Raw genomic sequence first — 13,412 nt, 5'->3', positions numbered from 1 at the left:
AATACGAAAATTTGGGCCAATGTTGATATCCAAAGTTATTACTGCTGGTATGGCAGTATTTACTAATATTTTATCTATCAATTTTTTTTATTTGATTACTTGTTTAATCATAAGAATAACTGATAGATTACTTCATTACTAAAATAATTGTTTACAACAGCCCTAAATACATACACAGACAGGTTTAAGTTTGTTAAAATGCTCAGAGAAAAGGTCGTTCTACAGACCGTCGGCGTCTCTTGAGGAAACATGACCGTCTGCAGAACATTCCTCCACAATCTGAAGATTATCAGCGTCTGCATCAGAGCACTGAATATCAGCAGACACTTTGGTCTTAATTAAGGTCTGATTAAAGAAACTTCAGAAACTGTCTGCTGAGAAGAATAAAGGAAAAAGATCAGTTCTGCTACCTCTCTATCCAGGTCTCCATCATGACTACATGTTTTCTTGCAGAAAGCAGAAGAAGCTGAAGTCCCGTCGCATCGGACTTGACCAGTAGACTATTCCAGCAGCAGGACCCTGGAAGCTGCAACAGATGTTTTTGCAACTTTTTTCTGTGAAATGAAGTGAGAAAAACATTTGTTTGAGCAGTCAGTTCACTGGGTGCTGGGAAACTGAATGTTAGAGTGAGAGAAATCAGGTGTTGCCAGCCTGCTACAGCTCTAAAACTCCACAAGGTGACGCTGTTTGCAGATTTTTGAGACATCCTTCAGCTCTCAGTGCAACAGAAACAGTTCAACTGGTTTCAGGTAAAAACAAAAAACAAAAACAAAAAAAACTGCTGATTAACATCATGTTTTCAGTTTTCTTACCTTTTCCATCTGCTCTGCTGCTGGACTCCATATTTAATTTCAATTATCAATCCGTGGTGTCAGGTTTCATGTGAATGTGACGGCAGATGATTTGTGTTTTTATTCTGTGAAAATAGAAATCAGTTTCTTTAGTAATGGCTTCGCTGCGATTACGCTTACACTGCTTTTATGCAAGGTAGACTTAGATTTTAATAATTGCACAGTTGTTTGTACAGTCTGTTATATTATGTAAAACAGGGGTGTCAAAGTCAAATGGATGGAGGGCCAAATAAAAAATTTAGCTACAAGCCGAGGGCCGGACTGATCGAATGTTCATTGAAATTTTTTTAAATGACGCATATAGTCTAGTGAACCTAATTGAAGCTACTGAAAACCTAACAAATATATTCCAATATGATCAGATAAATAAAGCAATATTTTCTTATGGCTCTGTCAGTAATCTTTAATTTTCAACAGACACAATTGAAATATTTTTAAAATATAATTGGATTGAAATACAATAAAATAAAGTGCAAAAGTCTATGTAGCTCCAAAGTGACAACACTGGCACGGCTTTCTTTTTGACAGGCTCTTTTAATAAATGCCGTGAAAACTATAAAAAACAAAACACAAAGCTTAGACATAGACACATTTACAGACAGGTAACACATGCTTTAACAAAATTACCTCGTGGCCGCCTGCCACTTCGGAGGTTGGTCTTCAACAGATTAAAACTTCGTAGACCGCTCTAAATCAAAATATTAAGTCATTAAAACACCAAAACCAATAAATTTACAAAATAACACAAACATAACTGCAAAATACCATAACAACACAAGACACAAGACTGCTACATGCGCTCACCTCCAAGTTTCGCTCCTTCTCTGTTAATCCAAATCTCACAGAACAAATCACATATACGAATCTCGCGATAACTTTCAACAACATAGTTCTGACACGAAATAAAATAATAATTTACACAAATCTCAAGACGTGAATCAACAACTTAAATACATAACAGTTAGAAATACATTTTTTAATAACAAAACATTTTAGTGACACTTACACTCCCACCAAAATCACTATTTGGTTCTCAATGTGATTTTCTAATGAGTGTCAAGATTACAGGCTGTTTTGTTCTGTATCAGTCTCAAGTAATGTCACTACTTTGTGAATAGGTCTTTCTAAATATATGAACCTTGTCAGTGGTTTTCCTTTGTCAAATGTCGTTTCACTGGTCTTTAGTTTCACCTTTCGGACCTTGCCGTCTGGGCTTTCTGGAGTCTCTACAACTAGAGCTAGTTTCCATTTACATCTTGGCACATTATCATCTTGTAGGATCACAATGTCATTAATGTGCAGGTTCTGCGAGACTTTCTGCCATTTTTGTCGCTGTTGGAGATTTAGCAGATATTCTCGTTTCCATCTTTGCCAAAACTCGTTTGCTAGAAATTGTACTCGTCTCCATCTTTTGTTCAAGTACAAATCCTCTCTGCAAAACTGTCCTGGAGGGGGAAGAATAACTGAAGACTTCATCGTTAATATGTGATTGGGAGTTAATGGCTCTGAACTTAAGGGATCGTTAAGAAACTCCACGCTTAAGGGTCTGCTGTTAATGATAGCCATTGTCTCGTAAAGAAGTGTTCTTAGACTAGTTGTGTCAAGTCTGTTTGAGAATTTATCTAACATTGCTGTTAGTATGCTTCGTGCTGTTCGAATTTGGCGTTCCCAGATGCCTCCCATGTGGCTAGCTGATGGAACGTTCATCACAAACTCACAACCAATAGCTCTTTGTGGTTCTTGGTCCATATCCTTTATTAGCTTCAAAAACTCTCTTCTGGCTCCCATAAAGTTTGTTCCTTGGTCACATCTTAATTGTCGAACAGGACCTCTTATGGCAATCAACACCCGAAGAGCGTTCATGAAAGCATCAGTTGATAAGTCATCAAGTGTTTCAATATGCACAGCTCGTGAACATAAGCATGTGAACAATAATCCATATCTTTTGACTTCCTTTCTTCCTTCCTTTACCATGAATGGACCAAAACAGTCGACACCACAATAGGTGAAAGGAGGTGCTGTTTTTGTTCTTACTTCTGGTAACTCTGCCATCTGTTGGACATTTGTAGCCCTTCTATACTTTCTACATTTAACACAATGGTAAATGTACGAAGAAACCATACTTCCACATCCTAAAATCCATATGCCATTTGCACGCAATTCATTTACAGTCATGCCTCTTCCTTGATGATGTACACGTTCATGGTAGTGTTTAATGAGGAGGGCTGATACATTGGACTCCTTGGGAAGAATTGCGGGATGTTTGACATGATGGTGTAAGGCTGATTGGGACAATCTTCCTCCCACCCTGAGTACATCAGAGTTGTCCAAGAAAGCATTTAGTTTCTTCAGTCTGTTATGCTTGTGCAGAGAATTTGCCTTCTGAGATCTGATTTTCTGTATTTCCTCAGTAAAAGCTTCTCTTTGCACTAGCTTGATAATGAACACTTCTGTGTCTCTCCTCTCTTCCAGATCTGTTGTTTTGTTTGTTCTTTCTTGAACGCCTTTAAACTCTTTTATGCATCGTTTGAGTCTGGCAATAGCCTTTACTGCTCTTAACCATTCAGAGAACTTCTTTAGACGCTCTAGAACAGGGTTCATTTCTTTTGACTGCACGGTGTATGCATGACCCTTACGGAGTTCAGGATCTGTCTCTTCAACTTCTCCCACCATTTCCCCTTTGATTGGAAGATCTTGTTTCCAAAGGAAATCTGGACCCCTTAACCAGTTTGATTCTTTCAGTTGTTCAGCTGTTAAACCCCTAGAGGCCTGATCAGCCGGATTTTCTTCTGAGCTGACATGCTGCCATTTTTCAGGACTTGTACTTTGTCTTATTCGTTGAATCCGATTGGCAACGAATGTGTGAAACCTTTTAGCATCATTGCTTATGTATGCCAGTACGACTTCTGAATCTGTCCAATAATATTCCAGTAGATTTTCAATTTCCAATTCTTGTTTGATTACATCTGCGTTGCGGACTGAAGTCACAGCTGACGTCAGTTCAAGCCTTGGGATGGTAATTTGTTTAATGGGCGTAACTCTCGCTTTTCCCATGACAAGTGAACAGCTTATCTGTCCTTCCTTGCTTATTGCTCTAAGGTATGAACATGCACCATAACCGTTGAGACTTGCATCCGAGAAGTTATGCAATTCATACTTTATGATGTTGATGTCTTGTGAGTAGCTTCGTGGGATCTTCAGAGCTGCCAGCTTAGGCAAGTCTCTCAACCATGCTTCCCATCGTGACAGAATGTGGTCTGGAAGATCATCATCCCAGTTAACCTTGTCTTTGCATAATGTTTGGAGTATTTGCTTTCCAATCAATGTGAATGGGGCGACAAACCCAAGAGGGTCATAGATAGAAGCAACGGTCGAGAGTACCCCTCTTCTGGTCAATGGGTTGTCTTTCACTTGAACTCTGAACTGAAATTCGTCCACTTCTACACACCATTGTACTCCAAGTGCACGCTCAATGTGGAGTTCTCCAAAAGCCATGTTCTGATTTTTGGATTCAGCTTGTTCTTCTTGGGAGATTGTTGCAAGCACTTCTTTATTGTTTGACACAAACTTATGTAAATGTAGGTTGCCTGTTTTGCAAAGTTCCCTGGACTCTTTGACCAGCTGTATGGCTTTGGCTGTTGATGTTACACTAGCAAGTCCATCGTCGACGTAAAACCCTCTTTGGATGAACTCAACAGTTTCTTTACTGAACTTGTTTCTTCCTTGCGATGCAATGTGTTTGAGTCCAAAATTACAACATCCAGGAGATGAGGCTGCTCCGAAAAGATGCACCTTCATCCTGTAAACGGAAGGTTCGGAGTTCAAATCACCTTTGTCCCACCAAAGAAATCTTAAATAATCTTGATGCTCCTTAATGACGTGGAATTGGTGGAACATTCTTTCCACATCACACATAATGGCGACGGGGCCCTTTCTGAATCGGCATAACACTCCAATCAGTGTATTGGTAAGATCCGGTCCAGTCAAAAGATGATCATTGAGAGATGTTCCTTGGAAGCGTGCAGAACAATCAAAAACCACACGGATTTTCTCAGGTTTGTGGGGGTGGTAAACCCCATGGTGTGGGATGTACCATGCTGTCTTGTTGTCCAGTTCTTGTTCTGGCACCTTTTCTGCATCTCCGCGAGTTATAACATCATTCATGAACTTGACATAATCTTTATAGTATTTCTCATCCCTTTTGAGTCGACGTTCCAATGAAGACAATCTGTGTTCAGCACTTTGCTTATTATTTGGGAGATTCGGACTATCTGTTTTGAATGGTAACGGGAGTTCGTAGTGACCATCTTTCTTCTGTTTTATGCCTTTAGTAACCTTTGACATGAACAAAATGTCTTCTTGTGAAACTGGATTGTCATCTGTTGCATGTTCAGAGAAATCAGATTCTAAAGCTTTTATCACATCAGTTGGACTGACTTCCTTTACTTGAGTTCTGCATACGAAATGTACTCGTTGTTTGAGTTCAACTGCTGGTTGTGAAACAGGAAATACTTCACGAACAATGATTCTGTGACTTGTGCCGATGGCATCATTGTGATTTTGAACTTGAGACGAGCAACCAACTATGCTCCAGCCGAGATCGGTTAACTGTGCGTAAGGTTGGTTCTCTTTGCCTGCAAGAACTTTACGTGGTAGGAGAGCTTGTTGACAGTTATAGCCAATAAGTAGACCAACTTTGCATTCAAGCAGTGGAGGTAGCTTTTCTGCCAACTTTTCCAGATGGGGCCACTTTAAGGCGGTTTCAGACGTTGGTATATGTGACTTGTTGACAGGAATATACTCTCTTGTGTAGACTGGTGGCAACGTGATTCTCTTTTCATCTTTATATCCTCTAACTTGAAGGTTTACCAGTTTGTCACATGGTATAACTGTTGACTTTGCAGACATAGTCGATAAGCGCAGATTGACTTTACTTTTATTTGTGTCAAGATCTTGGGCTACTTCATCCAGGATGAAGGAAGTATCACTCTGTGAATCAAGGAGTGCATAAACTAAAACCTCTCTGTCTGGGTTGTTCTTTGATGAAACCCATACAGGTAGTATAGAGGAAGTCAATGTGCTTGAAGTTTCTTGAGCTACTCTGTTAGAGATCGCAATCGATGATTTGTCTCCTTCCTTAGAATCAGCTTCGTCCTCATCTTGAGACCTTTCACTCACTGCAGGTATTATCCTTTTACGTTCAACGAATGTGTCATCGTGCAGACAGGTTGGATGTCTCTTTTGACATTTTTCACATGTGCTCCTTTTGTTACACTTCTTGGAATGATGTCCTTTCTTTAAACACCCAAAACACAGTCTTTCTGCTTGTGTAAACTTGATACGGTCTTGGAGTGGAGCTTCTGTGAATTTGAAACATTTATCAAGTGTGTGACCATTTCTTTTGCAGAACAGACATGATACATTATTTGTGTGATTTGAGTTTGTTGTTAGAGTTTTTGCTTGAATGACTTGGTTGCGTAATTGTTTGGGTTTACTTATTTCCAAACCTTTAAGAGCTTGCATTGAGGCTATGGGATCACATGCTAAGTCTGCTTCAGTGGATACAAAATCAGCAAACACGTGAAAAGATGGATATTCTCCATCACTAGCCTTTCTTATTTTCATGGCTGTCCGGTTCCATCTTGTGGTCAACCAATCTGGGAGTTTTACCAAGAGCTTCTGGATTTCCATACAATCATTAAGAACCTCCAATGACCTTATGTGTAACATTGCAGCTTCACAATTCTTCAGGAAGTCAGCAAATTCTCTTAACTCACTTCCATCCTTGGAGTTTATTTTAGGCCAACTGTGAAGTTTGTCTCTGAAACATTTCCCTATGGTGAACAGATCTCCATAACGTTTTTCCAGCACTTTCCAAGCTGAGTCATATGCTTCATCTGTTCCCACAAGAAGAAAACCTTCAACTGCTTTCTTTGCGGGTCCACCAAGGTACTTTCTGAGGTAATAGAGTCTCTCATTCTTTGGAATATTTTTCCTTTCTATCAGGGTTTCAAATGACAACTGCCAATCCTTGAACTTTAAAGGGTCACCAGTGAACAATGTAGGTTCTGGAGTTGGTAGACGATTAGCACTTATTGCTTCTGCTAGGATTCCAACTAGCTCATAATTTGACTGTTGTTGAGCTGCAACAAAGGAAACTTGTGTAGCTTGAGGGATGAATGGTGGACTTGATGATTTAAGTGTTTGGCTCATGGTAGCCTTAGGTTGTTCGCCAGGACTTTGTTGAGTTTGGTTTACTACTGTAGGAATTTGTAGCACAGATCCAGTGCTTGTAGCGTAATGGAATTGGGTTACATTTAGAGCTGGAGAAGAACTGTGTGCTGTGACAGGAATTGCTTGGATTTCACTTTCTGCTTTAATGCTCTGTGATGAACTCTGACTTGCAGAAATACTTTCAGCTTCTTCATAAACCTTTACTCTTGCTTTTGCAGCATTGAAAATTTTAATTTCTTCCAAGCGTTTAATCTTTCTTCGCTGCTCTTCCATTGCTTGCTGCCTTTCCAAATTCTCACGTTCCAGTTTTTGTAACTCAATAGTTTCCTTTTCTTGCTCTTCCATAACTGTTAATATTTCTTGAGATGCAGCTGCTTCAGCCTCTGCTTCCAATCTCTTAGTTGTTTGTGAACTACTTGAGCTACTTTTAGACCTTCTGGATTTTGACCTTGATGTCGTACTTTCAGATCCTAAACATGACCCAAAATCTGGCCATGGCTCTTTGTCATCTTCTGCAAGGTCTCCTTGCAGTTGTTTCTCAGCTCTTCTGACAATGAATGCTGAAAGTGATGTACATGCATCCACTTTGCGCCTTAGGTCTCCATCAGGCATTTGTATTTGTCGTATTTCTTCATAAATGATTTGCATATCTCTGCAGGTGATGTTTACATTATTAATGAGCTCCTTTAATTCACTGTCTGAAGCTTCTTTTCTTAGTATTACTTTGCTCAGTCTTGCTTCATATCTCCATTTTTCAAAACCGACTGCATATCTGTGTTGAAGAGTTTTAAGTTTCTCTTCTTGAAGCTCTTTACCTTTTTCGGTTAATGTTCTTACTCTTTCACTTCTTCGAACAGTCTGTGGTTCTGAGATTTGCTCAGCATCATTTTCTTCCACTTCAGTACATGATACAGCAGAGAGCTCCTTATGGTCTTTGTCAGTCATCTTATAAGTCTGGTTAAATGTCACTCAAAATTGCAAACACTCGTTCAAATGTCTAACTCATGTGACTTGAAAATTACTTTACACTGTAGCGGTAATGAGCTTCACACTTAAAACAAATATATTTCAACTTAAAGAACTCTGGTAACGTCGCACTTAGTTTGATCTCAAGATGAATACACAACACTCTTACACTTAACAACAATGCATTACTTTGAAGTTTAGTAGAAAGTAAGTAACCCTTTGACAAATGTGTTAGAGAAACTTATTGTGGCTTTAAACTTCACTTAAACCACTCTTATTCTACCTTTAACACTGTCCTTTCTTAATTTCCACCTTACTTCAGTTGTCCAAGGTTGTTGCTGCTGTGCTTGACTTCTTGTGAGCGGTGATCTTGACAAATGGCGCCCTCTTGTGTTGCATCACGGTACCGTCACTCACTGCAGCTGCCGTCGTCTTAGCGAGCTTCTTAGCCGGCGCTGGCTGGGCGAGTTTTCACTGTAGCTCCAAAGTGACAACACTGGCACGGCTTTCTTTTTGACAGGCTCTTTTAATAAATGCCGTGAAAACTATAAAAAACAAAACACAAAGCTTAGACATAGACACATTTACAGACAGGTAACACATGCTTTAACAAAATTACCTCGTGGCCGCCTGCCACTTCGGAGGTTGGTCTTCAACAGATTAAAACTTCGTAGACCGCTCTAAATCAAAATATTAAGTCATTAAAACACCAAAACCAATAAATTTACAAAATAACACAAACATAACTGCAAAATACCATAACAACACAAGACACAAGACTGCTACATGCGCTCACCTCCAAGTTTCGCTCCTTCTCTGTTAATCCAAATCTCACAGAACAAATCACATATACGAATCTCGCGATAACTTTCAACAACATAGTTCTGACACGAAATAAAATAATAATTTACACAAATCTCAAGACGTGAATCAACAACTTAAATACATAACAGTTAGAAATACATTTTTTAATAACAAAACATTTTAGTGACACTTACAGTCTATTAATCCACATATGTCAGAGTCGAGGCATTTAGATGTGTCGCCGGCGACACATCTAAATTTGCAGTACCGTAATTCCGCCACACGTAGCGCTAAGTGGAAAAATTCCAACGGTTTCTGAAAGGGGAGACGTTGCACTTTCCAGCAAGTATCGGGTTAATACGGTAACTTCGCAGCTGCAGCTGCAGAGAGTGTAATTAATCCGGGGGGCACTCGTTTAATAGACGGTATATTTCGGCAATAACTTGGTGGATATTGAAAGTTCCGGTTGTTATGGATACATGGGTAAGTACATCATCTCACAGAACATTTAAAGAACTACTTACAGTTCAAATAAGGAAGATATTTTTCTTCAGACGGGGTGCCGGCTTGCTGCGGTCTGCGGGCCGGTTCTAATAATAAATCAAGATCATCCCAGGGGCCGTAAAAAGCCTTCTCGCGGGCCGGATGTGGCCCGCGGGCCTTGACTCTGACATATGTGATGTAAAACATATTAATTAGCAGACAATCATGAACTCAGCTTACATAACATAACTAATAGAAATACATTTCCAATGTTATACTTTAAGTATTTAGAGACAAACTAAGAAAAAATAAAATTATACAATTACAAGAATTGGTGCCATTATTACCAGAAAAAAGTCGTAATATTATGGATGCTTTGTAGTACTACGACTTTATTCTCGTAATGTCATTAGTATATTCTCGTAATTTGTTTATTTATTATTTTCTTAGAATGTGTGGACTCGTGTTTGAACAAATGTCTTCTCTCTTTCTCATAAATCGCTTTCTGTTTGACAACTGCCAAATAAAGGTCACTAGAGCCGACAAAACCTTTTAAAAAAAACAAAAGACACATTGTAATTTCCCTCTAACCAAAAATTACGGGGTAAATAACCGTAAAACCAACCAACTTTTTCTTCGAAGATGGTAACTGAAAGCACTTTTAGTAAAGTCAGTTTCACCAACGGTAGTTAGCCTCTAGGCTAGCGGCAGTTAAGAGTCACTTCTAATAAAATACACACAGAAATTTCTCAAAATACAATGTGTCCCAATAAAATACTGTTCTCCACTCACAAACGCTTACAATAATGGTACCTTATCGGTTAAATGTAGACTTCACCCACCTGTTAAAACAGAAATCAGCTTTTTAAAAATAAATATAATGGCTTCGCAGCGACGCTGACTCTGAGCTTCTTCTAGACTTGAAGTTAGCCTCTCTCGTATTTGCAGCTACTGCCATCTTCTGGCGGAAACTGGTATTGCACCAGAAATGTACTCAATCATACGGGTGAAATAAAGAAACAAAGAAAGTGCGACGATTAAGGATAAACAAATTATGAAAACTCAAAATTTAATGTCTCGGAAAACGCTGTAGCACATTCAGAAAACGTTGAGAGAAAGGTAAATGTTTGAGAGGTAAAGAACTAGACTGTTTCTGAAATGCATGACAAAAAAATTTCACTTTTTCATGGTATTTTTAATAATATTCTACATTTTTGGAGCTTTACTTGAGCAATTATGGATGATTTTCAACAAATTAAGTGAAGCGGAAGAAATGTGAAATTTTCGATCTTTAAAAAGTCATTTCTGTTGCTTCCGGGTTTAACTGCTCTCAGAACAGGAGCTCTGCAGGATGTGAAGTATTTGTTCAGACAACACTGAATATAATTAGAAGTTAACCAAGAAATCTGACATGATCGGATTCACAGGAACTTTAAATCCTGTAGGACCAGTCCTCTCTCTGTTTGTCTTCAGTTGTCACTGATTGTCCCCTTATTTCGAGTTTCTTCTGTTTTATTTGAGCAATCAAAATTAAACAGTGAACTTCATGCGAAATTCCTTGAGAAAAGCAAATAAGTCATGTCCTTCCTAAGTAAACACAGCTGCTTATTGTGCAGTCTTATAGGCTCTTAAAACAATGCTAAATATGTTTAAACTTCATAAGAAAATAGTTTGTCAATTTATTGTTGGGAACCCTATGACTTTATAACATGGGCGTAGGTTTGGGTAGGGACGGTAGGGACATGTCCCGACCAATATTCACGGGATATGAAAAAGTCCCGACCAATTTTTGCCATATTGGCTCAAAGAACGTGGATCTACGATCTTTGATTAGCAGCAACAGGCGGTGCGCGGAACGGAAGCTTCTTAGTTTGACATTTATTATGAGCCTCCGAGACCGTGTCGGAACGGTGCTGTCGGGGGGGTGGGGGGAGGGGGAGTCAGTTGAATCGTCGGACGTTCTTTGATTAGCTGCAAAAGGCGGCGGCTAGCTGGGCACACGCGTCTCCTTCTGAGTCTCGAGACCATGTCGCCACCGAAAAAGAAAAGGACAGACATTAGAAGTTATTTCGCTACGTCGGCTGTAAGTACAGTGAGTGGACCCATAAGTTAGATATCTATCACGCAACGCATTTGTTGTAAAGTCCGGTGTTTAGTAAGGTCAGCACTGAATGTGAGGTAGAATAGGTCTGTTAATTATGTAATATTTTTTCTTTTTTCTTTTATTATTGATTTCTTCTTATCTGCAATTGTGTTTGCTGTATCCAGAGGATATTTCTTTTGATCTTACTTGTAACGTTTGCTGAATTTTGTAAAGGAAAAAGTAAAGTGTTCTTGAACTGATCTGCTGAGTATGACTGTATCTGGTTGTATACACAAGATGTATGATATGGTTATGGTTGGGGGGAGGGGGTTATTAAGCCAATGTGGTTTCCCCCCCCCCTTCTCAAAAATGTTCGGTGCTCTTGGGCATTTCACTGTCCTGCGGGGGGGGGGGGGGGGGATGTCAAGGTCCCCACCAAAACTTAGACCGAACCTACGCCCTTGCTTTATAATAGCCTTTGGTAATAGCCTCCATTAAAAAAAGGTTATTAATGTGGTTAATGTGGTTTAAACCATTAAACCACATGTTAATGGTTTGGATTGCCTCACTATTTAAAATTGACACATGAACTGGGGCTGTTGGACTCTATTTACAAAAATGAATGCAACATTTATTGACATATTTAAATTCATCCATCTCAAAAAGTTTTATATGTGGATACTTTTTAATACTCAGAGTTGATATGCTATAACTTCACTGCAAAAACACAAAATCTTAAAGTGCAAAACTCTTAATGCACTTGAAATAAGACAAAACTAACAAATAACTTCAGCAAGATATAGGAGCTTGTTTTAAGTAAATAATTGCTTAAAATTGACAAAACACTACTGGGTCCACTGTTAGATTATTTTCCTTTCATCAAGACAGTTTTCCCATCTTATAAGTGAAATAATCTGCCAGTGAAACTAGTACTTTTTAATATTAATATTAAGGAATTATTTACTTAAAACAAGTTGGTATATCTTGCTAAAAAGTTGCTTGTAAGTTAGTTTTGTCTCATTTCAAGTGTAATGAGATATTTTCAATAGAAACTAGACCAAAAATACGTGGTAAGATTTTGTGCTTTTGCAGTTTTTTGTTGTTGTTTTACATTTAACCACTAGTTGGCAGCAGAGTTCATGTAAACTGAGTCACTTTGCTGTGTTTTTGTTGCTCCATTGCTTAGAAATTACATTTCACAACAAAAAATCCTGTAATTATCCACACAAATTAATCGTTCTGCTCTACATATTCTTGGTAGAGTAGGAAATGCTGTGATGAGAAAAAAGGGCTGACAGTTCAGACCAGAACAGAAACAGTTCTTCTCTAGATGAACTATACGGTTCCTACTGAAAGTTCTGGATCTGTTTTGGGATCAGAGGGATCAATCCGATCAGATCCGATAGATTTCCACCTTCTTCCTCAACAAAACAATCGTTGTGTTTGTTCCTTAACTGGGTTGGAGCGTTTTAGAGTTGCCTTTGTTCCTCTGGTCCTTCCTGTTTTTCTACCAACATGAATTTATTCCCGTCTTCTCTGTTTGTTTTAGTAACTGCAGGGTGACAGTTTAATCTGCAGGGTGATCTACCAGAGCAGCTGTAATGAATGTAAAGTTCCTTATTGTAGAATCGCTTTTATCTCAAACTGCTCTCTCAATTTGGAACTCACTATCAATTTAAAGTTTAAGATCAGATTCAATATGTTGAAAAAAACAAACTGAACTCCGGCTGAGTCAGAAACATTCAGAAGAAAATTAGGGTCACCAGAAAAAAGAAGAAACCAACATTAATCTCGGATTTCTAACTTTAATCTCAGATTTCTGACTTTAATTTTAATATTCTGACTTTAATAAGAATTCTGGAATTTGTCCACATTATTGTGTCTGTCACTAACTAACTAACTAACTAACTAACTAACTAACTAACTAACGTCTACTTGTTCTGTTTATTTGGTTTATTTTGGGTTCAAATGAAAATGTAAAACAAAGACAA

General features: G+C 38.6%; 1 protein-coding gene across 1 annotated transcript; it reads right to left on the bottom strand.

The window, feature by feature from the left end:
• Nucleotides 1-3,022: 3,022 nt before the first annotated feature.
• LOC148158621 (uncharacterized) lies at nt 3,023-8,124 on the bottom strand. The gene is made up of 2 exons (XM_088006711.1): nt 6,629-8,124; nt 3,023-3,159 (listed from the first exon to the last, which is right to left on the bottom strand). The coding sequence occupies exons 1-2, from the start codon at nt 8,028-8,030 to the stop codon at nt 3,023-3,025; spliced, it is 1,539 nt and encodes a 512-aa protein (XP_087862837.1). The 5' UTR covers nt 8,031-8,124.
• Nucleotides 8,125-13,412: the final 5,288 nt, after the last annotated feature.

The sequence above is a fragment of the Poecilia mexicana genome, unplaced genomic scaffold, assembly GCF_051168715.1.
Source record: "Poecilia mexicana isolate PSO_F unplaced genomic scaffold, ASM5116871v1 scaffold_6, whole genome shotgun sequence".
Classification (NCBI taxonomy): Eukaryota; Metazoa; Chordata; class Actinopteri; order Cyprinodontiformes; family Poeciliidae; genus Poecilia; species Poecilia mexicana.
The sequence above is the reverse complement of the archived record's forward strand: the minus strand, read 5'-3'. Positions and strand labels throughout refer to the sequence as shown.